The sequence below is a fragment of the Mastigoproctus giganteus genome, chromosome 3, assembly GCF_048544385.1.
Source record: "Mastigoproctus giganteus isolate SK-2022 chromosome 3, ASM4854438v1, whole genome shotgun sequence".
In the NCBI taxonomy this organism is placed as follows: domain Eukaryota; kingdom Metazoa; phylum Arthropoda; class Arachnida; order Uropygi; family Thelyphonidae; genus Mastigoproctus; species Mastigoproctus giganteus.
This window is the reverse complement of record NC_143577.1, coordinates 214,004,969-214,031,823: the sequence shown is the minus strand read 5'-3', so window position 1 is coordinate 214,031,823 and position 26,855 is coordinate 214,004,969. Positions and strand designations below refer to the sequence as shown.

The 26,855-nt window shown below is 35.5% G+C and overlaps 1 protein-coding gene across 1 annotated transcript in view; it reads right to left on the bottom strand.

Moving 5' to 3' along the window:
- Positions 1-26,855, bottom strand: part of LOC150088670 (proline dehydrogenase 1, mitochondrial-like) — a 228,835-nt gene that overhangs the window by 63,898 nt on the left and 138,082 nt on the right. The window contains exon 7 of the mRNA XM_090369616.1: positions 21,815-21,896. Within this exon, the coding sequence (XP_090225742.1) occupies positions 21,815-21,896 (82 nt within the window). The remainder of the gene's footprint in view (positions 1-21,814; positions 21,897-26,855) is intronic.

Sequence of the window (26,855 nt, the reverse complement as noted above, 5' to 3'; positions counted from 1 at the left end):
GTGGTGCCGGTACCATTCAATAGCTAGGGCTTCATATTGAAGTATTCTGTAGCTGGATTTTAGTTTAATGATGGAAATGGCAGAGTCAATGAGGGGCGTGTGGTTGTGGGTCTGGACATGAATTGTAAGTTCTGTTCAGAACTTACAATTCAAGGTGAAGTTCGGAAAGCCCCAAGGGCTATCCGGAGTGCACAGTGACGTACTGGATCGAGCCATCTCAGGCGCTAGGTCTGGACTGGGGCATAGACTGGGGCACCATAGTCTAACTTAAACCGGATGAGCAATCAATATAATCGTAGTAGAACTGTTCTATCTGCTCCTCATGATATAGCAGATGGCACCTTTAAGATGTTAATTTTCTTCAGACATTAAAATCTTATGCCTAATATCACCTCCTTTTCCCTATTAGCAAAATTCCTGAATATCACTGACAAGACACCATGACCTGCTCTGGCAGCCTGTCTGCACTGAGTAGAAAACTTCATATCTGATGAACAATTATTCCCAGGTCTTTTTCATTTTCTACCACCCTATGTGTAGTACCACACAGTTGGTACATTTCTCTGGGGTTACTTCTACGAATATGCAGTACTTTGCATTTGTCAATATTAAACTTCAGTTGCCATTTCTCAGCCCAACTACCCAACTTTTCTAGATCCTGTTGCAGTAGCATACTGCCATTACCATCATTAATAACCCTGCCAACCTTTGTATTATCTGTGTACTTGGACATTAAGCTTAATATACCTTCATCAATATCACTGATAAATATACAAAACAACAGTGGGCCCAACAACAAACCCTGGGGTATTCCATCAATAACATTAGTCTACAAAGAGCAGCATCCATTGATTATCACTCTGTCTTCTCCCACTCAAACTTCCTTTTATCCATTGTAGCAACTTGCCCTTAATACTATACTGCTCCAATTTGTAGAGTAATCTTCCATGCACAACAGTATCAAAAGCTTTCCTGAAATCCAAGTATATGATATCAGAATTGTTTTTTGCATCCAATTCCTCTGTAACCACATCATAATTAAATTCAATAAAATCAAATAGTATCCAATCAAATTTGTCAGACAAGACTTTCCCTTAACAAACCCATGCTGTGTCTGAATTATTACTGCAATCTTGTCTAGATGATCCTGCAATGCTTCTTTAACCAGTGACTCCATTATTTTCATAGAAACAGAAGTTAATCTGACAGGTCTGTAATTACTCGTGTCACTGTTTGATGCCCTTTTGGGAATTGGGGACAAGTCCATGGGGACTTCCCCTGAGTCCAAGGATGCTCTCATAATTATGGCTAAGAGTTTGCTTACTTCCTTTGCTGCCTCCTTTAATATAACTGGATAGATCCTATCCAACCCAGGTACCTTTCTTATGTTTAACTTCAACAATTTCTCTTCCACTTTGTTCTCAGTTATTACTACATTCATACTCATTTGTGAATATAGATGCAAAATACTCATTCAGTTTGTCAGCTATCTGAGCAGGATCATAACATTGCACCAGTCATACTGTCAATATCAAGTGGACCAATCTGATCCATCCCCTTCCTTCCTTCTAGAATTTATTTATAAAAGTAAAGTCATTGCTGTTTTTCTTAGCATCCTTTGCCAAAGATTTCTCATAATCTGCCTTCGCTTGCCTAACCTCCTTTGTGACTTGATTACAGACTAGCTTACATGTTGCCTAATAATTTATCCCATGCATTTTTTTTCTCTGCCACGAGTCTCGTTAGTTCAGACAACATCCATTTAGGCCTGAACTTTGAAAATTATTTCTTAATTGGTATGAAATAATGTGCTTTTACAATATTCCATAACAATGACTGATACTAATGTTTTTGGTACAGATTTTTCCACCCCTTATCTGGATTTGCTAAAACACAGCTGGGAAAACCAACATGATTGTACCATTAGTGCAAATGCATCCAGCTCATATTTAAAACAAATTACTAAACATTAAAAAGTAAAAAAAAAAGTAAAATGCAGCCATTATCAACCCACTGCAGGATGGAAGCCTCTTCAACAATTCATGCTGACGGAAATGGACCATAATCTGCCACGCTGGTCCAGGGCAGGTTGGCAGATTGACCGTATTCAGCAGTCAGGGGCTTGAACCCTGGTCTACTCAAAGAGCATGTGCTACTGCACTCCCGCTCCTGCCCACTCGGCTATGGAGGCCTTATTAAACATTACTAAGTATTAACACTAAAAATAAACAGCACTACTCCATGAGTAACTGCTATTTGTAATGCATATTTGAAGTTCACTAAATAGCACACATTCCAAGAAAAAGATAATTAAATTCAATAAAATTACCCATAACTTCTAAATCCTGTTAAAGCTTCTTAGTTCTTAACTTTTTTGGATTAAGAGCATTAGCATTTTATTATGTCTCTCATACTATAGAAATGAGTCTTGGGATAATGGCACAAGTTACAGCACTTTGGAGAGTTGTTATTTGTAGTGTAAAATGAATCAAACTCTGTTTCCTTTCAAAGCAATAAACAATGATGCTTTTGCACAAATCTTTGCACAAATGCTCATCATGTTTTATACAACCTACCAAGTGAAGCTTTTCAGCACTAACTTTTTTTGAAAACCTAACACTAACAAACTTAATTGATTATTATTTTGTCGAATTATCTGTCATAAATAAATCCTACTGTCTGTAGGAGAAACTGTTCAATTCATGAAATAGACAATGATGCAGAAATTTTATTTCAAAGTGGCATTTTGGAAGGAGAATAGTGCTTTCCAGCTTAAAGGCTTAAGATTTTAAAATGAAACTTTTTAGAAAAATCTTTAGTCAGAAAATTTGCAAAAGTATTTAATTATTTACTTTTTGTAGTATAATGTCGATATAAAAAATGTCATTATCTGTCTAAACCAGACAACCTGCATATTTTGAAGTTCACTAAATAGCACACATTCTGAGAAAAAGATAATTAAATTCAATAAAATTCACTGAATAATCTCAATTTGAAAAGGTACAAAATCATAACTGAAACTAGAAATTTTTTTTTCTTTTTTGACCTACTTCATTTGATGGGAAACAAATCTGAAAAAAAAATCCTTATATCAGATCAAATTGCACTCATCTTGTAGCTTCCATAAAGCTTTATGCCTTTGATAATTTCTGCACTGAAAGGATTTAAATTATGCAATTTTCTTTGTTTTCCTTCTATAATCTAGAAGTAACCCCAGAAACTGCATAACAAATATTTGTATTCATATCATGCTGTTAAAATCATACATGGTTCTCTATGTGAGTTATTATTAACATATCAGTAAAACTAAAATGCTTTTAGGGCTTAAGCCTCAGCTGCGTAAAAATTTGACAATGTACAAGTTTGTGCAATAGCAGCGTGTTAGTATGCAGCAAACTCTAAATTAGCTAAAAATGGCATTGTTTTAGTTATATCTCTTATTGTATGACATATAACTGATGAGGAGCCAATAAGTTCCGTAATCGTATCCACTGAGAATAAGTAACTTCTCCTATGGTGAAGCATTACCTTATTCGAGGTAGTGCAATATCATGGAAACTCATTGTAGGTATTCACACCATGAGATATACTTAATGATACCAATTTATAACTATTTAGGTAGTTGGCTAAGTACAAAAATGATGCAATTGCAACTTTTACACTAGTTAACTCCCTACATAACCTGAGGCTTCAGCCCTAAACTATTCTGATTCCTACTGCTTAATTCATTAAAAGGTGGAGAAGGATGCATTGCTTCAAACACTTGTATTCATTTGCTGTTATTCATCTCAGACTCAGGCTCCTGGTGTATTGTGCTCTCTCCTGTTTCTGAGACATGACATTAATCTTGTACCAGAAATTATTCAGGTTTAAATTTTATAGTAGTCTGTATTTAAAAAAAAAAAAAAAAAAAGCATTAGCCATCCCTTTAGACAATAATATCTTTTCATACCCAAGAAAACTAATAATGGAAGAAGTTGACTACTATCGTCATCAGTTTTCATCAGGTAGGTTCCATTCATCACTGCCACAACTTGTTTGAATTCAAGAACAATCACTGATAACCACCTCAATCTGCAAAAGCAGTTATAAATAAACCCAGAACTTTTCTTTTTTTTTTTTAACTCAGTGAATACAACACAAATCTACAGTCTTTTAATTGGGAGTAAATCTGTAGTTATATGATTGAGCCTGTGCACATAACCTTGTGTCAGCAACAATGTCAAAGTTTAAACTTAAAGCTTTGTATTTAACCAGTTGTTTCCACCTTACGTGTTTTTTTCCCCCTACTATTCTACCAAAGAAAACTTCTCTGAAGCATTCAGGGCTTTTGATTCCAGTGGTATTATTACTGACATTAAAGGTCAAACATATTGACAATTTTAATGTGCACTCAGTTAACAGCTCGTAATATGTAGAATAAAAATATGTGGAATCTGATTAGTACCGATAAAAATGTTATCCATATGTACACTGATAGGACAGAATTCATGGGATACCTGGTTACTGGGCAAAGCGATGTTGTCACCCTTCTCGCTAGTGGACGAACCCACTGCTTGGCAGGTATATAGGTACACTGCATTCACGTAGATGGTAATTCAATGTCAGTATGGATAAATGTCATGAGTTAACTGACCTTGAAAGAGGGATGGTAGTGGGTGCCCGACGCATGGGTCACTCTATCACGGACGTGGTACAGAGTCCCACTGCAAACACCACGACACAGGACTCTACACCTCAACCAGGCAAAAGAACATTGGCGCTGGACCGTGGATGATCGGAGATGGGTCTCCTGGTCCGATGAGTCCCATTTGCAGTTATTTCGAGTGGACAGGAGGGTGCGTATCTGGCGGAAACCACATGAAGCTATGCACCTGTCATGTCAACAAGGAACTGGTTGGTAATGGTCTGGGGTGTTCAACTGGCACATGTTGGGACCTCTGGTAGACTCTTCTCTGAACGGTCCAGGTTACGTGTCCATCCTTGTAGACCATCATGGGAATGGACTGAAATAGCTGAGACCAGGGGAAGGAAAGGCAATGAAATTAATGGAAAGTTGTTAAGATTGCCACAGGTAGATAAAAATTTCTAAAGGGAAAGTGACTTGTGAACAAAAAAAACACAAACCAAAAATTTAATTTAAATCATAATCTGAAGAATAACTAGACCAATAAAACTACAGACTTTGGGTAAACTGAACAGAGTAAACAATTTTGAGAAATGATATAATTCAAACATTAAAATCAGTCTACTAGGGGGGGAAATCATACAAAAGACCCTGAAACAATACAATTATAATCTGTTTACATATGCTATCATTCAATTGTGCTATAAATTATTAACACCTGATTACAGATGCTGCATCATTTTGTTCTTTAGAGAATATAAGCTGGAGAACCAGCCAAGAAATGACTATGGCATGTTGGTACTGCTTTTGGCTCCCACAGTATAGTCTTGTTTGTTATAGTTAGATTATAGTTTGAGCTATCTGTCACACTCTTCTGGGTGAGAAAGACACATCAATTGAGCTTCTCAAAGTAGGTTCAAGCTGTTGATAGTTCAGTTCATTCATAAGTTCAGACATCCTGAAACTAGCATGATTTTGTCTCTGAAGGTGTGAAAATACTCAGACCTAAAAATCAACTCCTCCAGTAAATATTGCAAAGCATGGGAGCCTGGTCAGACTTTCCAACTCTTCCCCCAATGGATTTCATTTTTATGTCTTCTAATCTAGTATGCAAGCATCTATATGACTTGTGTACATATACATGTTGGTAGTGCAAGTAAGTAATAAACATTTATATCTTTCACACAATTCTTAATCCAGTAAAACCTGGTTTTGAAATTCAATGCAGCAAGTTTGTTTCAATTTAAAGGTTCAAAGTATCTGTGCAAGTTCAGGACATATTGGTATTAATTAATTAAGAGAAATTTTAATCAGATACTTGTATTAGCGCTGTGCAGAATTTTCACAATCTCATTTAAAATATTAGCAATGAGAGGACAACTGCATTAGACCCAAAACAAGAAAAATTCATATTAATCAGTGCTGATCAATGCAAGTATTGTTTGCTAACAGTTCATTTTTACTGTCCATCTGGTGGCAAAAGAAGATGGTAGAGGAGGGACAGTATTATAAATGCTATGAAGACAACACAAAAAAACACTGTGTATAATGAGATGATTAGAAATAATAGAAAGACATAGAAGTGTAAGGTACAGAGTAACTTATTTTTCTTTTAAATTAACTTACAAAGTTAGAGCTTCACAATTATAAAATAGATAATACTATTTGACCTTACTGAAATAGGCAATAAGAGCAATACTTTACATGATTAGTTACATAAAATGTATACAGCACATAGAAACAATATTTGGATCGTGAGACAGCTGTGTTTACAAGTATCAAAAACTCCAGCCTAAAATTGTTATAAGAATATATATTTTAATTTTTGAATTTATACTCTAAAATGTTTAAATATTTACTGTAAGAAGAGAAAATAGGTAGTGCTATAAATGAACTTGTCCATATCTTCAGAGAAATTAACCAAGAACAAACTGGAATGTGAAAAAAGTGATACAATTTTTTAAACTTGTATGTAGTTGTGAGGAACTGTCTTCTTTCTTGTGTTTTTGTGGCCAATAGGATTTAAACTGCCTAGTTAACAGTCATCACTCACAGTAGAATACGCTTCATCATCATAATTGCACTACTTTAAAACAAATTATATTGCCAAAAGCAAATGGCAATTTGCTTATGCAAATTGCATCTTTTAAATAACTGTCAGAGTAGCTACTTTGGCAATGTAGTGAAATACCAAGGCAACTCGTTCTGAAGGCAAAGTTAAAACACATGAAAGGAAAAGAGTCTTTCCAACTTCTCATAACTGAATGAAAGTCTCTGCATCGAAATTGTTCATAAATACAGCAATTAGCCGTAAAAGGTTTAAAACTTTTGCCACACAACACCAGTGCATTTGTAAACATTTAAAATCACAGGTAACAGAATTGCCACATTTTTTTAAAAAATCAAATACAGTTGAACATTTATAATGAGTGTCACTGGACCGCAAGATGCGCTCACCGTATCCGAGTACTCATTATACTCGGGTTAGGGGATTCAGAACAATAGAAGTATAGGTACCAGAGGCAAATGTGAATTTCAAACTGTAAAAGATTAACCTACGTATGTAAATTATTTGTGGCTCTAAAAATGGCCAATTGTTTCAAAAAGTGATTATCCAATTTTCAGGAATGAATGTAGGGTGTAGGGTCATTTGACTGGTCTTCTGTTTTTGTCTCAACTTTCTTCTGATCAGACTTAAGGCACTGAACATCTCTGCATCAGTATCGTCTGTAGCTTCGAAAAACACTGAAGATTCTCTACGCTGTCAACAGCTACTCCATATGATGGAGGCTGAATGGAGTTTTCTTTGTTATAAGAGCTCCTGAAGTTACGACGTCATCATCTACATGCTCCCAACTGTCAATATTTGGAAGTTGATTCAAATACTCTGGACTCCTTTTTTGCAACCACTCAGATAATGGAATGTGATCTTCCTCGCCAGTAACGTTCTCTAGCTTTGACTGAAATCCAGCCTTCTTGAAACAGTTTTGAATGCAACTTTGTGAAACGCATTGCCCCTAAAGTGTATAGCATTGAGAACAGATATTTGTTTCAATTCCCTTGTCCATTCTGTCAATGAGCAAAAGTACCAAGTTGCGATGAACAAGAGCTTTGAAACTTCTGATTACACCCTGATCCGTTGATTGTCATTTATAGCACTGCTGTAGTGTTTGGAGGCTAAAAAATGAGCATTATGTGACTTAGATTGCTGACTTACTGTGGATGTGCAGAACAGTTATCTACAACAAGTATAATTTTGTTGTACGAAGAATTTTGTCCCACTTTTTGAAGTAATCTGTAAAAATATCTTAAGTCATCCAAGCTTTTCTGTTCGACGTATAAGCCACTGGAAGTTGCTTCACATTCTTGAAGCATCTTGGTTTTGCAGATTTTCCAATCACTAGAAGCCTTCTTTTATCTGTTCCTGATGTATTCGTGCAGACAGCCACTGTAAGTCTATTCTTCTACAACATTCCTCCAATCCATTTTTTGCCTCGGAATTTCAAAGTTTGGTCAGGAGTGATATTATAGAAAATTCCGGCTTCATCCATGTTGTAGATGTCATCATTACTGTAGCCTTGAGAATGAAGTGGCCACACGACGGTCATCCACTTAGACATTATCTCCATGTCCACTGCAGATGCTTCTCCACTGATTTTGCCATACCAAATATTATGCCAACTCTTAAAACGATCAAGCCACCCATTTGAGCAACATAATCCTGCATAGTTGAAAAGCCATGCAAATTCTTCTGTTTTAGCCTTTAAGATTGGTCCACTTATGGGTAAACTGGCACTTCGTGCAGTGAACCATTTCAGCAGAGCTTGATCAACGTCATCTTTGTTGCATTTCTTCAGTCTCTTTGCATTTGTCTGTCATCGCAGGCCTTCATCACTGCATCTCTATTTTTCCAGTGTTGAAAGAGTAGACAAAGAAAGTCCGTACTTCTTGAATATCTCTATGTTCTTCTGACCAGTCTACAGTTCTTCAATAATTTTGGCCTGTTCCTTCACCGATAATGCTTTCCTCTTCGACATTTTTGGGCTCTGAGATTGAAACCAAGTTCCTCTTACTGTCCTTTATAAGTGAAAATAGAGTTCATCCTTAAAAGGACAGTTTATAAAATTTTCTGGAAAATCCACTATCCGAAACGATCAGTGTCAAAGCAGTGAATACATCTAAGCTCCCCGGAGGTCTGCTTTTATCTATTCAGCAGCGGCCAGCAATTGGTCATCGGAAAAGAAGCGGGGTGTGTTTTACAGCTCGCTGATCGATTTGCCAATGACCAATAGCTAGCTGCTGCAGAGTAAGTAAAAGCAGACCTCTAGAGAGCTTAGAAGCATTCACTGCTTTGACGTTGATCGTTCTAGACAACGGATTTCACAGGCAATTTTATAAAAACTTTCTTTTGAAGGATAAGTAGGAACTTTCTTCTTGTTTGTAAAGGATGACAAGAAACACTTGGTTTGCTGTACATGGCAGTATGTTCCCTTGTTATATCCGAACTGAATGCTATGTGTTTTTAAATGAGACCAAACAAGATATCTCAGTCTACTCGTATCCAGGAACCCATGTAAGTGGGCTTGTTATAAACGAGTTCAACTGTATACGACATATGGTTTGCTGAATCACTGAATGCAAATGGTAAAATATTATCTTCAACCCATGCATGGTACTAAGTACTATAGGTTCTAATATCTCTCGTGTTTGGGGGTTTCATAATAATAATAACCAGTGCTTTTTTTTTGAGATGGTATGCAACAGTACGGCGTACAATCTCAAAACTACTTTAAATTACATTTAAAATAGTTTCAGTTGAGCGAAGAAAATTTTGGCAATTCCTTAGCTCTCTCAATTCTTGCTGCTAAGCAAGAATTGAGAGAGCTAAGGGATTACCATTCTACAACTTAGTGGTACCTGGTAACTTAGTAAAACTTATCCGACCACCTGTCCCACATACGGTGAAGTTGTGCTGGTCAATGGTGAGCAGATCAAGGGGTATTCCCAATGAGCTATGGTTCACCTTCTACTGCAGTGCTGTCCAACCATTTCTCATACAAGGGGGCATATTCAAAGTTAGAATTCTTTCGGGAGCCGCACTGAGTGATTCGAGAAAAATTAGTGTGTTACATTTTTTTTCCATATCTTGTTACATGTAAAAGGCAGTTTCTGTTTTCATGTTACCGTTTTTTTATTTTCAGGCTATATATAAAAAATGCAAATTCCCAATACTTTTATGCGTAACAAATCCAAGTCACTAATTGATTTTTTAGATTTTATTACAATTATAAAAATATAACTTTTTCTTTTGTTTTTCAAAAAAAATACCTTACTTTTGCCTTTAAATGCTCACTTAATGAGAACTTTTTGATAGCAAAATTTAAAATGCTGTTTTAATTCACTTTCAGTGTGGGCCGTAGGTTGGACACTGCTGGGAATCAACTGTGAGCGCCCTGTTCGAGAATTAGGAGGGAGTGATTTTCTTTTACCTCGACAAATAATCATCTGTTGTTTCGCGGAAGTGCGTTATCCATATTTTTCTGTAAATTTTCCCTATCTCTGTTTACATGGCCACAGTAGCTGAATATCCGAATGACACCGACATTTTGGACAGTTTCAAAAAAAAAAAAATCAAATTTAAGAACTAGTGACAATATCGATGACAAGAGAAGGAAAATTAGGACAACGAAGGTATTAAACCTTCTAAACATGAAATGTTGGCATTTGGTGAGAATGAATTTAGAAAATTGTCAATTAGGATTAAGTTAAATGAAAGAGATACAAGTCATCCATTTCGGGTATACCTAATCGAAAAGACGGTTTTTGGAAAAATTGAAGAGAATTTGATGAGTGCTCTGAGTACGATACCAATTTCATCGAGTGAATGTGAATGAGGATTTTCACAAATAAATCTGATTGTCAGCCCAACCAGAGCTTTGTTGATGACAAAAACAGTTTCTTCACTACTGTTTCTTAAAATTGTAGGCCCATCGCTGCTTCGGAAACATCTTTCAGCAAAAAATAACAAAAAGTAAGAAGTCGACATAGTGTGTTGGATGAGAACTCAATAAAATTTTGGAATATTCTATCAAAACTTTATTATGAAATTATTTTTACTTATTTTTTATTTACTTGAATAATAAATTTATGCTTAATAAACTGTGTGTTAATATATACTTAACTTGTTATTCTTATTCCAAAAAACATTTCTACTAAGTAAATATATCAGGAAATAATTTTTTTTTTAGAGTACTGTACTTTTCATGTCTTTTAAATTTTCAATTTTTCCTGATAGCAAAGAATGAGTACCAGCCAGTGGCATAGCTACCATGTAGGCAGGCAAGGCAATTGCCTCCGGGCCCGGACCCTGGAGCCTCCGTAGCCAAGTGGGCAGGAGCAGCAGTGCTTAGCACACACTTCTTGATTAGATTGGGGTTTGCGCCCGTGACCACCAAAATATGGAGGATGCAGAAAGGTCAGGGAATGACCACCGCATATCCCTGGAGCTAATGCTCCTAAAAACCAAATAACAAACAAACAAACAGCCCGGACCGTTTAGGAGCCCGGCATCTTTGGCTGTCTCCTGTTTTTGCAATTTTCATTAATTCAGTAGGGGCCCGAACATGTTCTTTGCCTCCAGGCCTGAAAAAAGGGTAGCTCGCTAGTGGTACTGGCACCTATTTTTTTTTTTTTTTTTTTTTTTTTTTACAAAAAAAGCACTGATAATAACAATAAAAAAACAAAAACTTCTTGGTAAAATACATGTTGATTCCATTTTCAATATACAGGAAAACCTTGCTAATACAATATCGGTTTACACAAAGTTCTCCTTTACATAAAGTAGATCTCATTCCCCTTTAACAGGAATAGGTATTCTCATGTTAAAAAATTTGTTCAATATAAAATATGGTTAATGTTTGCACCATGAATAGTGTAATCATACTTTTCAGTATGTTTAGTATTCGTGCTGATCAACACCACAATACCTAACTGTCAAGGTTCCTTTGTCTTTTCAGAAGAGGATCTGTCAATTTAGTGTGAAATATCAGAACTAAAGCATGATGTGTGGAAATTTGCCTTTAGCCAGTGGGTAGTTGATTGCTGGAACAAACTTTCATCTGTTTTTGTGGAAGTTGATAGCTTAAATAAATTCAAGGAAGAACTGGACAAACTTTTGGAATGAATGGATGGGTGAAATGGGAAGTTTTTTTTTTTTTTTTTTTTTGGCTGATGCTACATAAGCTTGCTTTCTTTCATCATTTGCCTCTACTAATGCGATGCATCATTTCTACTACAGATGTCGGCATTGATATAATAAATTCAATTTTCTCTTTATACTTTGGGCTGACCACATAAGATCACAGGCATTCACAGACGTGCGGAATTTGCCTTTAGGCAGAGGGTGGTTAATTGCTGGAACAAACTTCCATCTGTTGTTGTGGAAGTTGATAGGTTAAATAAATTTAAGGAGGAACTGGACAAACATTTAGACGGATTTGCTTTGCAATTTTTTTTTTTTTGGCTGATGCTGCATAAGTTCATACACTTGCTTTCTTGCATCACATGACACTACTACTACTACACAAGACAGAGAGAGAATAAAAGAATAACACTATTTTGTAGTCATGTGGGTTTTAACCAGTCACTCTGCAAAAGTAAGATTTTCACATTTTAAATCACTTTTATTTTTAAGTGAAGTAAACATTTGGGTTTGTGTCAAAAGTGAAAATTACCACTGTTTAACATGGATACAAAGTGAAAATGAAATGAATTATGCTTAAATACCAAATTCAAAATCACTAAAATAGTTGAAAAGGTGGAGTGCACCAAAACAGAGATTGCAAAGCAATTTAACATTCTTCACAGTACTAACAGAAAAAAAAAAAAAAAAAAAAAAGAAGAAAATAGAAGACCTGAAACTGGAATGGCATAAAGTATAAACATCTTAATAATCAAACTGTGGATTATAAAATTGCTCATGCAGAAAAGAAATTCTAATGATCCTAGATCATTGTACAGTGCATTCAACTGGGGCAATAAAACTGTTGAATATTAGGCTGGTTTTTCTGCCTCCAAACACCACAAACAAACACCCTATACCTGACACTGCATCAGGGTATTATTCAAAGCTTGAAGAAAGCATACAGATCGCGCCTCAAAAGCAGATTGCGTTAGATGCCCATTGAAACATCATAATTGCATGGGATGAGATTTCTTCAATGCCACAATAAAGTGTTTTGCCAAAAGTGGCTTTATCAAGATGAATCTGACCAGTATGTGAATGAATGGTGGTGGTAGGGGGATTGAGAAGACACATGCCCCTTGAGGAAGGATTTCAAGCCTATGTTCATGTAGGTGCTCAGTATGTTGAGGGAGGTGAAGATTATAATAACAAAGTTATATAAGATGTTGATGAAGAAGCCGTGCACACATTACATAAAAAATCTAATGCCCAAAATGCACTGAACGTAATTGAAAGTGTGATGTTAACAGTGATGTGCTAGTAGCCTTTGATCAGATCTGTGGTCCTGTTAAGAATAGTTATAAAATAAAGTGTTCAGAAGTTATTTTTTTTAACACAATGTTAATTAAATTTTTCGGTTAATTTCTTCATTCTTGAAGCAAATAAGTTAACTAGTCAGTGTATTAACCCATGAACAAGTATTCACATGAATTTTTTTTCATTCATAACTAAACTTATGAATTTCATTCATTAATAAATATTTTAATTTTTTACAATTCAAAATTATGAGTATCTTTTATTGCTTGTTTAATCCTTCATGAAATCTTTCATTTTGTATAAATCTTTGATGTTTATTTTAAAATTTGACTGTTTTAATTAATAATTACCTTTAAAATTTTTTTTGGTGTAGCCATCCCTTGTGTGAATGAATTCACACAAGGGATTTTCATTCTTTCAATATTAAGTTTTTTTTTTATATTCACAAATATATTAATTCTATCTAAATATGGAAATTAAAGTTTAATTAGTGAATTATGAAACAATTATCAAAATTAGAAAGCTGATTTTGATATATTGTTTTGTTCGGATTTTTTTTTTTTTTTTTTGCTGATGCAGCATAAGCCATAGGCTTTCTTGCACCATGCGGCCATTACTAATACTATTTATTTCACAAACCTTGTTATTACAAAGTGAGAGAATTTAGGTCCCTTAAAGTTTGTATTAATGAGGTTTTCACGTATTTTAATTTTAGATGAATTATAATTTTATGTATTTAAACTCTTTCATCAAAACCTGACATATGTTGTCAAAAGTAGGAAGCATGGATTTCTTTAACAAATTAAATTTCTGCTTTAAACTCAGATGGTCAGCCACTATTTATTCTACTCAGATGGTCAGCTTATTATTTGCAGTTATTTAGTGTTGGTCTTTGTAGCATTTGCAATGCCATTCCCACCTAGCTTGACTCGACTCTCCTCTATTTCATCTCCTTCTGTTAGTAAAGTGAGCAGTAAAATGTGACCTATTAGCAAACTACTAATAAGTCAATATTTACTACTAACATCCTGTTTCCGGTCCAACAACCATAACCAAAATAATAATAAACTTTTAGTTTCACTGAGGTAGATGAAATGTGATTAATTTACTCAACAACAGAAAGGTAATTGTGCCGTGGAGAAATTCACTTAATTTCTCACAGGTAATATCAAGACTTACAGTTCAATGTATACAAGCTGTACATTAATATTATTTTAAAATAAGCATATATTATTTATTATATGCAATGGTACATGCCTGCCAGAGAGCAAGAGATAGACAGATTGGGGGATCTATGTCTTGAAGGTTTACTGTTTAATACTTGTAACCCGTGCAAAAACGGGGCTTATTGTCTTCATGTCTGTCATACTATCCGTATGTAATAACTCAACTCCCAATGGATGGATTTTCATGGAAGCTTATATTTCGGTTTTAGAGAAAGATTTATCAAGCTATCCCAAATTACATTCAATTCAGACAAATGGAAACCCAGAAATTATTTCTTGTTTTTCCCCCATACATATCACACAGAATATCCATATATATCGTTTACCACATTTAGTAACTTGACTCCCAGTGGACAGATTTCATGAAATTTTATATTTGGCTCTTTTATAAGCCATCACAAATTTCATTAAAATTAGATCAATAGAAAGTCTGCAATTATAATTTTTTTCTCTGTCTGTTTGCATGTTGTAACTCTAATTTCCAATGGATAAATTTTTGTGAAATTTTATAACAGGCTTTTTTTTAGGAACTTAAATTCCAAAGCCTTTCCAAATTTGATTAAAATTGAACTAATAGAAATCCAGCAATTACTATTTCATTTTTTTCACACATATCACATAGATTATCCACATACCATATATTGTAGCTGAATTACTGGACAGTTTGTTGCATGCACTGATCAGAGGAATGAATGGGCAATATGCCAGATGTGCAAAGACAAAATGGGCCCAACGCAGCCAAGTGGTCAAGCATAAGAATCCAGAAGCATGTGTTTGTGGGGGGTCTGTGGTTTAATCCCATGTGGCTGCTGAATACAGTTAATGACTGCATTCACTCTCAAAATGATCAAATGTGTGATCAGAGGAGTTTATGATTACTGGAATATAAAGAGAACACTTTTTTCCTCCTTAGTTCTCAGTTTGAACATAAAAGGCTACAGCTTTTTGCTACTTATTCGAGGTAGTGCAATATCATGGCAGCTCGTCGTGAAGGCAGAGCACAATATGAGAAACAGAGCAAATGATGCCTACTACAACAACTACTTCATAGTTTAAGAGTTGTCTATGGTGTATCTACACAGATATTATACAGGTTCCACCCGTATAATAACACAGTTTTGCACTACACGAGATTTTATAGGAACCTTACTACAGTGTTATAAGAGGATTACCCGTATTTTCTTATTTGGTAAAATCTGGATGTGTGATGCCACTAAATGCTACAGCAAGTGGTAGATGACTCTCATCAACCGGTGCAATACCACCACTTTGCTTATTGGAGGCTTGAAGTGGTGGAACCCATGTTTAGTCTCTAGAGCTAAATTCCGGTCAACCCTTCCTTATCTCTTCCATCATGCAGTATGACTGATGACTTTTGAGGTTATGATGAACATCGTGGCGAGATCCAATATTCCTTATATTTCAAGGGGACAGCTCTAAAACAGTGTTCACAGGTCGGCCGCTAGTTAGTACACCGGACCGAACCTATTGGTAATTCTGTAGGAGGCTTCCGGATCAGCTAGTGTATAATCTTGCTACCTCTACTCTGCCAGATAGTGACTGGAGGGAGTCCGAGTAGTGTGTATGCCGGGAGCATTGTCGAGGCCACGTTATGTCAAGGATCTGGGTCTATTCTTACCATGTGCATGCCATATCCAAAAATTTCATTACTTCATACAGCATGTCCCACCCACTTTTTCTTACTATTGAATACACCATGAATTGTCAAACTAATAGAGCAAGCTTGTCTGCGAAAAGATCTAAACCTCCCAAGCACTTCCTAATTCATTTCACAAATATACGTGGTCTCAATTCTAATCTCAACGATGTCCATTTCCACTTGCAGTCTGCCAAACCCCATGTACTTTTTCTGACAGAATCTCAGTTAGCGGTTGATTCAACTACTGCTCATCTCAGATGCCCAAATTATTTACTGTATGATTCCTTTCGCCTCAAAGGTGGTACTTGTGCATATGTCCGTTCTGATATTACCTGTCAGAGACTTGGAAATTTGGAATCTCTTCTCTTTGATCTTCTCTAGCTTGAAATCTCTCTACCTCATTGTGTCAACTTCATCTGTTGTCTCGACCATTCTCCGAACTCCACTTATCACTTGGAGCCCATTGAGTTCCTCTCTTTGCAACTTGACTTTCTCCAGTCCAACTTTCCTAACAGTGAGGTAATTTTCGTTGGTGATTTTAATGTTCACAGCTCCAGCTGGCTTCCGTTTTCTAGTCACACCAACCCAGCTGGTCGAGATGCTGAGGCTTTTGCAATTACTAATGACCTTGCACAGATTGTTCATTTACCTACAAGAATACCGCACAATCCTAATCATACAGCCAATACGCTTGATCTTTTTCTCACAAACAACCCTTCTAAGTACATGGTTGAAGTGAGAGGTCCTTTAGGCACTTCAGATCACAACTTGGTGATTGTCTCTTCTCCAATGGAACCTTTATCTCATGGCTATTCCCAACCTCGTGTTGTTTGGCATCACAAGAATGCAAAATGGGATGACCTGTGAGACTTCTTTTCTTCTTTTCCTTGGTTGGATCATTGTTTCAAAACTTCTGATGTCAATGTTTGCTCAAATCGTGTCAGTGAAATTATTCTTGCAGGAATGGAATCCTTTATCCCACACTCCATTTTAAAATCTCGTCCTTTATCTAAACCTTGGTTTTCCAATAAATGTGCTAAGGCTGTTCAAGAGAGGAATGTTGCATATTGTAATTGGCTTGTTTCTAATTCTCCAGTTTCATTTTCTGCCTACACCAAAGCTCGCAACAATTGTAAAGCAGTTATTAATCAGTCCAAACTAGAGTTTGAATAGGCTAAGAGTAGAAAACTTGCTTCTTGCCCTAACGGTAACTGAGCATTCTGGTCTCTTGCCAAAGCTATTGGCCGCAACTTTTGCCCATTTCTGCTCCCACTTCTGTCCAAACCAGATGGTTCTGTTGTCACTTCAACCAAGGATAAAGCTGACCTGCTAGCATCCCATTTTTCTTCCAACTCATGTATTAATGACCTTGGTAAAACACCTCCCACCATTCCCAACACACTCCATTCAATGCCTCCTGTGGTCTTCCGTCAAAAGGATTTTGACGAATCTTGATGCTAAGAAAGCTCTAGGTCCCGATGGTATTTCTCCACTTGTTCTCAAAATCTGTGCTCCTGAACTTCTATTCTTTGCCGCCTTTTTTCACTTTCTTATTCCAAAGGTGTTTTTCCTTCTGCTCGGAAATTTGCTCATATCCAGCCAGTTCCTAAAAAGGGTGACAAATCCCGCCCATCCAATTATCTTCCTATTGCAATTACTTCTACTCTTGCTAAAGTAATGGAGAAATCAATTAACTGCAAACTCTTAAACTACCTAGAAACCTTCCGTCTGATCAACAATCGCCAGTATGGATTCCGTCAGTGTCAATCCACTGGTGATATTCTGGCTTATGTTACCCATTTATGGACTAATTCAATGGAAAGGTTCGCTGAAACACAAGTAGTTGTTGCTCTTGACATCTCAAAGGCTTTTGATCGTGTTTGGCATAAAGGTCTTCTAAACAAGCTTCCATCTTATGGTTTGCCAACTGTTTTTAGTAATTGGTTATCCAGTTTTCTCTCTGATCACTCACTGAGGGTGATGGTAGATGGCTATCTGTCTTCTAACTTCTCCACTAATGCCGATGTCCCCCAAGGCTCAGTTCTTTCCCCCATTCTTTTCCTCTTGTATATTAATGACCTTCTTCCATTGACTGGAAATCCTCTCCATAGTTTTGCCGATGATAGCATATTGCATTCTACTTTCCATTTTGAGAAACCTTGTCCTGCTCAATCAGCTTCAACTTCTCGAAAATCTGCTACCATTTCCTTAAATGCTGAACTTCAGGTAATTCTCCAGTGGGGCAAAGACAACTTAGTTGATTTCAATCCTTCTAAAACTCAGTCATTCTTATATCTCGCAAAAAGGATTCTTCTGCTCCTATGCTTATCTTTAGTGACACTCCAATTTCTAGGCAAAATGATACATCTCTTTTGGGGATTACCCTGACTTCTAATCTCTCTTGGCACAAGCACATTAGAAATATTGCTTCCTCTGCTCTTTCACTCTCGGCGTTACTTTTCTTCCAAACAGCTGCTCACTCTGTATAAATTGCAAATCCGCTCTGCCATGGAATATTGTTCCCACATCTGGGGTGGTGCCCCCAAAATCTCTCTGTCTTCTTGATTCCATTCAGAAGAGGGCAGTTAGGTTAATTAATGATTCATCTCCAACAGAGTCTCTTCACTCGCTGTCTCAAAGACGTACTGTTTCTGCTGCATGCTTCTTCTACAGATACTTCCATGGGCTCTGTTCTTCTGAATTGGCTTCTATAATTCCCACTCTCTCTTTCAAAACAGTCCGAACACGTGCTGCCACCAGCCAACATCCATTTACTGTCCAACTTCAAACTCACAGAACCTAATTTTCATCTTCCTCGTTTATTCATTCAACTGCCGTTTTCTGGAACAACCTTCCTTCATACACATTTCCTGAAAATTACAGTCTACAGAAGTTCAAGTCCAATGTCAACAAATATCTTCTTTCTTCTTCTTCTCAACCTCCAACCCGAGCATGGTACTAAGTACTATAGGTTCTAATACTTCTCATGTTTGGGGTTTACATAAAAAAAAAGTACAGTTTCCTAAAAGTGCTCATTAGAACCAATGAAACATTTTTATACCCATCTGCTCATCAGTTCTGGATAGGCTTAACACTTTAACAGCAAAGAAAGTTTAAATTTTTAGTAAACTGAACTGAACAATATTCAGAAAAATAAAGACATTGCAAATGAAAAGCAACAAATGTGTTGAAAATGCTACAAATGTTTAAAAATATGTGACGAAAATCACTTATTTTTGCAGAATCATGTGCAACAAGGAATAAGAAAGGAAAAAACAAACGTCATTACCTAAATAAATTCTGTTATTTTTTTGTTTGTTAGTTTGCTTTTCAGTTTTCCCATTATTATTTTTTTAATGTTGAATTATCATTTTGGGCTGTTGGTTAAATTTATTGCTGTTTAGGATCGCTTTCACCAGAATTCTGGATTTGGATATGACTCAATGTCACTCATTAGTTATTACTCGTTGTAATTTTCAATTTGGTAAATCTGAAAGTACTCATATGGCTTTTCTCACTATTTGTAACTTCATCTTTATTACTAGACTAGTTACACATTTAACCAAAGGCAGCCAACATGTATAGACATGCTTCAAGTTTTTACTTCAGAATAATTTTTTTTTGTTCTTCTTATCTTTCCTTTTAGCACTTCTCTCTAAATGATAGTAAATATCTACGAAGTATTCACCCACTTTCACAGGAAGGCATTCAGTTCCCTTTTCATCAAACAAATTAATAAGATGACAAACACAGCCTATTACTACCAAATGCTCAATCTCTTCTTTTGATACACTTGCTACTTCAGTTTTAGGAGTACCATAACAGGCATGTTATCAATATGGTGCCAGACAATTTTTGAAGGACTCCTACATGCTTTCATGTCATTCAGAAGATGTCCAATGTTGTACCCTGTACAGCCACTTTCCAATGCTATCAGCAATGAAAGCAAGTTGCTTTCAAGTTTGATGATTTTTTTTTTTTTTTTTTTGTTAAATCCAAAAGGACACCACAATGGTAAATTGTTTGGAATAATTTTGAATACTGCCATTTGCAGCAACTGAAAATGGCCCAATTTTCAGAGCCATCATTACCTCTTTCCCTATCTGTGCAATATCACTAACAATGCTTGTTGTTTTTGTTCTTCCATAACAGTTTTTTTTTTTTTTTTTGCTATTTCACTACTAAGAAACAAATTTCTGAATGACATGCCTTGCATGATCAGCATAACTCAGAGAAAGATTGTGTTCTATGATAAAATAGGCAAATAAACATCATACACTCATGAGACAAAACATTACAACTACTCCTGTCTCCATGGTACCGCATGGTGTAACAGTATGTACATTAAATTTTTTTTTTTTTTTTTTTTTTTCAGTTGTACATTAACTTGTGGATCATCCCACAGCACCTTGGGAGTGATGTCACCGACAAGCATAGCATATATGTGACACACAGGTAACACCTGTCAGTTTGTCCATATAAAACTCGATGCACTTTTAAACAGGGAATGATTTGTGATGCTAGAACACAGGGGCCAGCATCTCAATAACTGCAAGCACTGTCAGCTATTCGAGGGCAGCCGTAGCGAAGGTGTGGTGGGAATAGTTCAAAGAGGGGCACACAACCACCAAATGAGCCAGGATGGGGAGACCATTACTGGTTGACAGTCAAAGTGAATGTTGGTTGACACAAGCTGTCTGGGACAACAGATGGCCCATGATCCCTCAATTAACAGCAGACTACAACCAGAGCATGCAGCAAAATGTTTCTGAGCACACTATCCAGTGAACACTCTTGTGGATATGTATACAAAACAAGCAACCTGTTCATGTACTCATGTTGACTAGCAGTCACTGATACCTCCACCTGCAGTGGGCATGGGAGCACTGTTCCTGGACACTGGAAAAGTCACCTGGTCTGATGAATCAAGGTTCTAGCTCCATCACACCAATGGACAAGTGCATATTCAATGGTGAGCAGGCAAACAGCTGCAACCAACTGCACAGTTGGAAAAAACAGGGTGGTGATGGTAGCACAGGGTTCAAGTAGTTATCATGGCAAAAGGTGGCCCAACATGCTATTAGATAGATGATCATAATGTTTTGGCTAATGAGTGTATGTGACATCACTATGAAATGCATATCTGTGTTTGTATTTCTTTCTATGTTGTCCTTATACTTATTTGTTTGCAAATGTCTGATAGTGCCCACCACTTGAAATTGACAAATCACATCTACATACAACACAAAAGGCAAATGTGTTACCCTTTTCAGATTTTAAAATAAATGGAAAATCTTGTTTGTATCTTCTGAAATTTTACATTGTATTTATTTGGTATCTTAATGAATGACATTTTTAATTAGCTTTGCACCACAAATTCTGACAAAATATCATACATTACAGCAAATAATGCTATTATGGCACATTTCTATTTTGCAATGTGGACTACCACAGCTCATCTAACAGCCAATCAGTTAAGGAAATTAAGCAGAAACATAAAAGAAAAAGAGAATTAAATTTTAACATTTTTTTATTTTACTTTTTGTGAAAAGAAAAGGCAGCTTCTCCATGTGAATCTGGAGAGTTGGCAACTATGTGGTAGTATTCTTACATCCATTTCTCATTGAAAGGAACTAAACAACCTTATTTCAGTCATTGGAGTATACCCGGACATGTACTTAAGGTAACTCAGAAATGTGCTTAGAAGGAAGGTGAACAAAGTACATTTTTCAAATTTCAATAATTTAATTCCCTCACACATACAGTCCTACTCAATAGTAACATATGGCACAGATACTAACCTGAATGTTGGGTACTTTGAACAAGTCAGATATTACATAGTCCATATCTACAAGACCACTCCATGAAAAGAGATTCATTAAACTGCAAAAAATGAAATAACATAAACAAAAATAATCTTTACAATAATAAAAAACAAAAATTGGTAAAAGCCTATGAGATGAAAGTTTACCTTCTGTTTTGATATGACTGGGAGATACCTAAATATTTTAATTCCCTGGAGAAAATGACAAGCTGAGGAGGAAAGTGCATTTTCTGCGGGGAATTAAAGTATAAGTTTTAATTTGTTTCATTTTTTTAATCTTCCAATCATATCAAAACAGTTGAGGTAAATTTTGGCCTCATAGGCTTTTGCTAATTGAAATATAGTCTAATTTTTTGAAACTCTAAGCAATGCTAAAAACTTTCAGATCTATGAGAAACAAGAAGTGTAAACAAGGAATACAATTAAACTTAAATCAAATTAACTTATTATCAGGACAGAGATGATGATAGTCTTAATAATTTAGAGGGGGGGGAAGAGTAAAACAACCAATCAAAACAAGATCTGTAAATCAATTTTATTCTGCAACAAAATTGATATTTCTCAATCAAATCCAGATAATTTTCAATTTTCAGAAAAAAGAGATGACAACAATTTGTTTATGAAAACTAAGAGAATTTAAAAAATAAAACCAACTTAAATATATTGGATAATCATTAATAATTAGGCTGAGATTAACACTGCATGCAATTTTAGGTGAATTTCTCATTGTGTGAAGTATAGTGGCATCTCTCAAATAATCAACCTTTCATAAATGTATAAAATGTTTGATTACTCGTAACACTGGAAGTGATTTTAGTGAGTTGCTACGTTGCTAGTCTTTCACACCGAAAAGGATGGAACTAACTGGCTGGTGGGTTCAAGGGCTTTCACTGGCCCTTGAGCCCATCAGGCCTAATAAATGTTGCAAGCCACCAACATCACTTTTTAATAACAACAAATAGTTACTACCGGTATAAGTTTAGACATATTGTCTCTGCCATCTAAAATCTGGTCAAGTAAAAACGATTCAGCCAGATTAATAAAATCCTTAAAACATAAATGTAGTGCAATGGTAAAAAAAAGGGACTTTCCATAAAAATATGAATAATGATTAAAAACAGTTCTTACACATAGATAGGCCATCCAACCTCAGCAGAAAAAGGTGTGGCTATGACCTATGCAAAGTTGAGCAAGAACAACTTCCTCCCTTTGGACCCCGCATAGAGTGAACTTGATTACAGTTTAATCTGTGTTTGTTAATTTGCAGCCTGTTCACGTCAAGAATCTTACCACTGGGAATACAGAGTGTTATGTATTGTTTGTCTGCAGTCTGTATAAGGGGCTGAGAGACAAAAGTTATTCAAAAGCATTACTGATTTTTCAACATTATCAGCTAAATCATTTCCTCTGATCTCAATGTGGCTTGGGATTCAGCAGAAGCAAATGTCAAATTCAAGTTTGAAAAGGGAATAAAGCATCTGCTGAATCTGGGATGCGACTGGATAAGGATTATACCACATTGTTGATGAAGCCTGTAGCACACGATGAATCTGTGTATATCATATATCTTTTATACAATCTAAAGCTAGTTCTACTGCAAGAAGCTCAAAAGTATACAGTCTGTCCCCGACATACACAAGAGATACGTTCCAGGACTTCTTACACAAGTCGAGTTTTACTTAACTCGGGAATGACACTAATAAAATATTACAAAAAGCTTCATTTCTATTGAAGAAAAATCAGCTGCTGGGTTCAAAGCAGCCAAAGAGAGTTTAACTTTACTCTTTGGATCAAATGTCTCTGGCGATTATAAATTAAAATTGTTATTAGTTTACCATTCAGAAAATCCGAGGGCGTTAAAAGGTAACATAAAAATGAATTTACCTGTAATATGGAAAGCAAATAGAAAAGCGTGGGTTACCAAGGAGTTATTTACTGATTGGTTTGTTAACCACTTTTGTCCTGAAGTAAAACGGTATTGTCAAAAAAACAATTTTGAAGAAAAAGCTCTTTTGTTGTTAGACAATGCTCCGGGACATCCTACTGATCTTAACACGTTGGACACATGCATTCCTGTCAAAGTTGTTTCTTCCAGCAAACACAACTTCGCTGATTCAACCACTGGATCAGGGAATAATAGCATCATTTAAAGCTTATTATCTGCGTCGAACATTAAGCAATTTAACTGAACTAGAGGATAAAGAGGAAATGACAGTTAAAACTTTTTGGAAAAACTACACCATTAAAAACGCAATTGAAAACATTGATAGTTCTTGGAAAGAAGTCACTAAGAAATGCTTAAATGGAGTTTGGAGCAAAATATGGCCAGAAGTTGTACTAGAAGAAGAAAATAACATCCACGAAATTAGAAATGAAGTTATCCAGATGGCTCAATCAATAGGTTTCGAAAATGTCGATGAAGAGGATGTTAGAAATTTATTGAATGCAGAAGATGATGCAGTGGAAGATTTAGAAAACCTTGTTAGCAACGAAGACAAAGATAATGAAGACGAAGTTAAAGAAGTTCCTGCCGAAAAAGTGTTAACCAAAGATTTAAAAAGGTGCTTAAATGACATTGAAAATGTTTTAAATTTTTTTAGTGAAAATGATCCTGATTTAGGAAGAAGTTTTATTGTTAAGCTGATCGCTTAACAATAAAACTTCTTCCTAAATCAGTGTTAAATGCAATAACCAACGGCAATTGTTAAATGAAAGAGAAAAAAAGCATAAGCAATCAACTTTAGACTCATATTTTAAAATGTGATTTCACTTTGTATGTAAGTTGACTGTTTATTTAATAAAACTTTTCTTTTTCTTTACATAGGAACGTATCCCTATTCCGGCCATAGTATTTTTACCTCTGAAAACGAAGTTTCGCTTAACGAAGCAATTTCGTGGAATGCATCCTATTTGTTATTCGAGGTATGCCTGTATTTCATTTTTGAAAAGGTCTGCTCACATATACACGTACTTCCGAAAATTGATGTACTCATGCTTGCAAAATTTTTAATTTTTGGATAATCTGACTCAGATAATGTTGATTGTTTGTTTTTTTAGTTATTTGGTTTTTAGGAGCATTAGCAACTAAGGCCATATTGCTCCGGGGATATGCAGTGGTCATTCCCGACTTTTCCACATCCTCCGTATTTGGTGGTCACGGGCTCGAACCCTAGTCTAATCAAGAAGCGTGTGCTACGCACTGCTGCTCCTGCCCACCTGGCTATGGAGGAGCCGAGATAATGTTGAATAAAATTGAATTAGATTTTCATTTTTAAATATTGTCTTAAGTGCATCATTAGATTGAAGATCGACCAACTCTAATTGCAAATTTTCACCAACATCGTTGACAGGTATGTCAAATGGATTTTGAAAAAGTTCAAACACCTTTGAATTATTTTAAAATCAGAAAATCTAGCTGCAAAATTTTCCTGCAACAAACTTTTCAGTGGAAAAATTACAACTAGGCATATTTTTATATAAATTATTGCAACATGGAAAATGTGAAACATTATTCCGAAGTAGTTGACTTTTAAATAACTCCAGTTTTGTTTCAAATGCTTTGACATTATAATACAATTTGCTGACAAGTTTGTCTTGCCCTTGTAGTTTCATATTAAGAAAATTCAGGTGTTCATATACATCTATTAAAAAGGCTAGGTTCCACAGCCATTTGAGATCTGATAGTTCCAGAACAAGTTTCAGTTTTTAATTCATAAACAGATATATTTTGATATGGCCTTATGACGCTATAGGTATACTTGTACTCTGAAGTTCAAAAAATCTCTTCAACACGTTACCACGACTCAACCATTGTACTTCAGTGTAGTACAAGAAATCACCGTATTCAGCCTCAATTGTTTCAAGAAAATTTTTGAATTGCCGACAATTCAGACCAGTCTTGCAAATAAAATTTACTGTTGATATTACCGTTGACACAACTGAATCTATGCCCCCAAAAACTTTCCACACAAAGACTGCTGGTAAATTATACAATGAAATTGCATTGGTTTTTTAATATTTTTACTCTCAAGATATTTATGAAGCTGATCCATGAAGCCAATTTTAGTATAGACCATATTTTTAGCACCATCCATCATAACCACTCATAGCAAATCATCCATCATAACCACATAGCAAATCCCAATTCAATTTGAGACTGTCAATTGCTTCTGAAACACTCAAATTCGTTTTACAAATTCTCCATCTGTAAAGGCCCTTCCTTCTTTGGCAATGATTTGGGAAGTTCAAAAACTAGCTCTAACTGCAGATAAATTTTGATGAGTAAAAGTTCTAATCTTCTGTTGTTGACTTTGAAAAGTTTGGGTTAGTTCTTGGAGTTTTTTCTGCCACAAAGCTCCTTGAAATTTATCGTAATTTGAGGCATGTTTTGTGGTGTAGTGACGTTTCACATTATATTCTCTGAACATCGACAAGGCTTCATTGCATATAAGACATGTGCAAGTATCATTGAGCAGTACAAAAAAGTAATTAATTGGCCACCACTAATTAAAAACGCAACACTCAGCATCAACATTTCTTTTTTTCAACATGATTTTTATGGGATCACTGGAATAAAAAAAAAAAAACTTGTGAATATTGAAGTAAGTAAGCACTAATGTGTCTTAAAATTTTATGAAATATTTTAACATAAAGGTTATTATTATATTCATATCACTCTTATATCTTATATTATATTCATCACTTATAATAATAGGCTGTTTGTCTAATAAACTACATTATTATAATATAAAACTATATTATTAATTATAATATAGTTTAATAAGGTGACATTTTCTGGTATTTTACTGATACCCATCATCAGACTGCTGTGGCTACAAAGGGCTACAAATTTGAATATTTTAGGATATTACAGTTACAATTACCTATATTATAATTTGCAAATTATGATTCTAAAGTATTAAGTTTTGAATTGCTGTTACAATAGAAAACAGGAAATCTAAGGTAATACAAAGAGATTAAATACATACCTGCTGGCAGCCTCCTCTTTCCAATGTTAC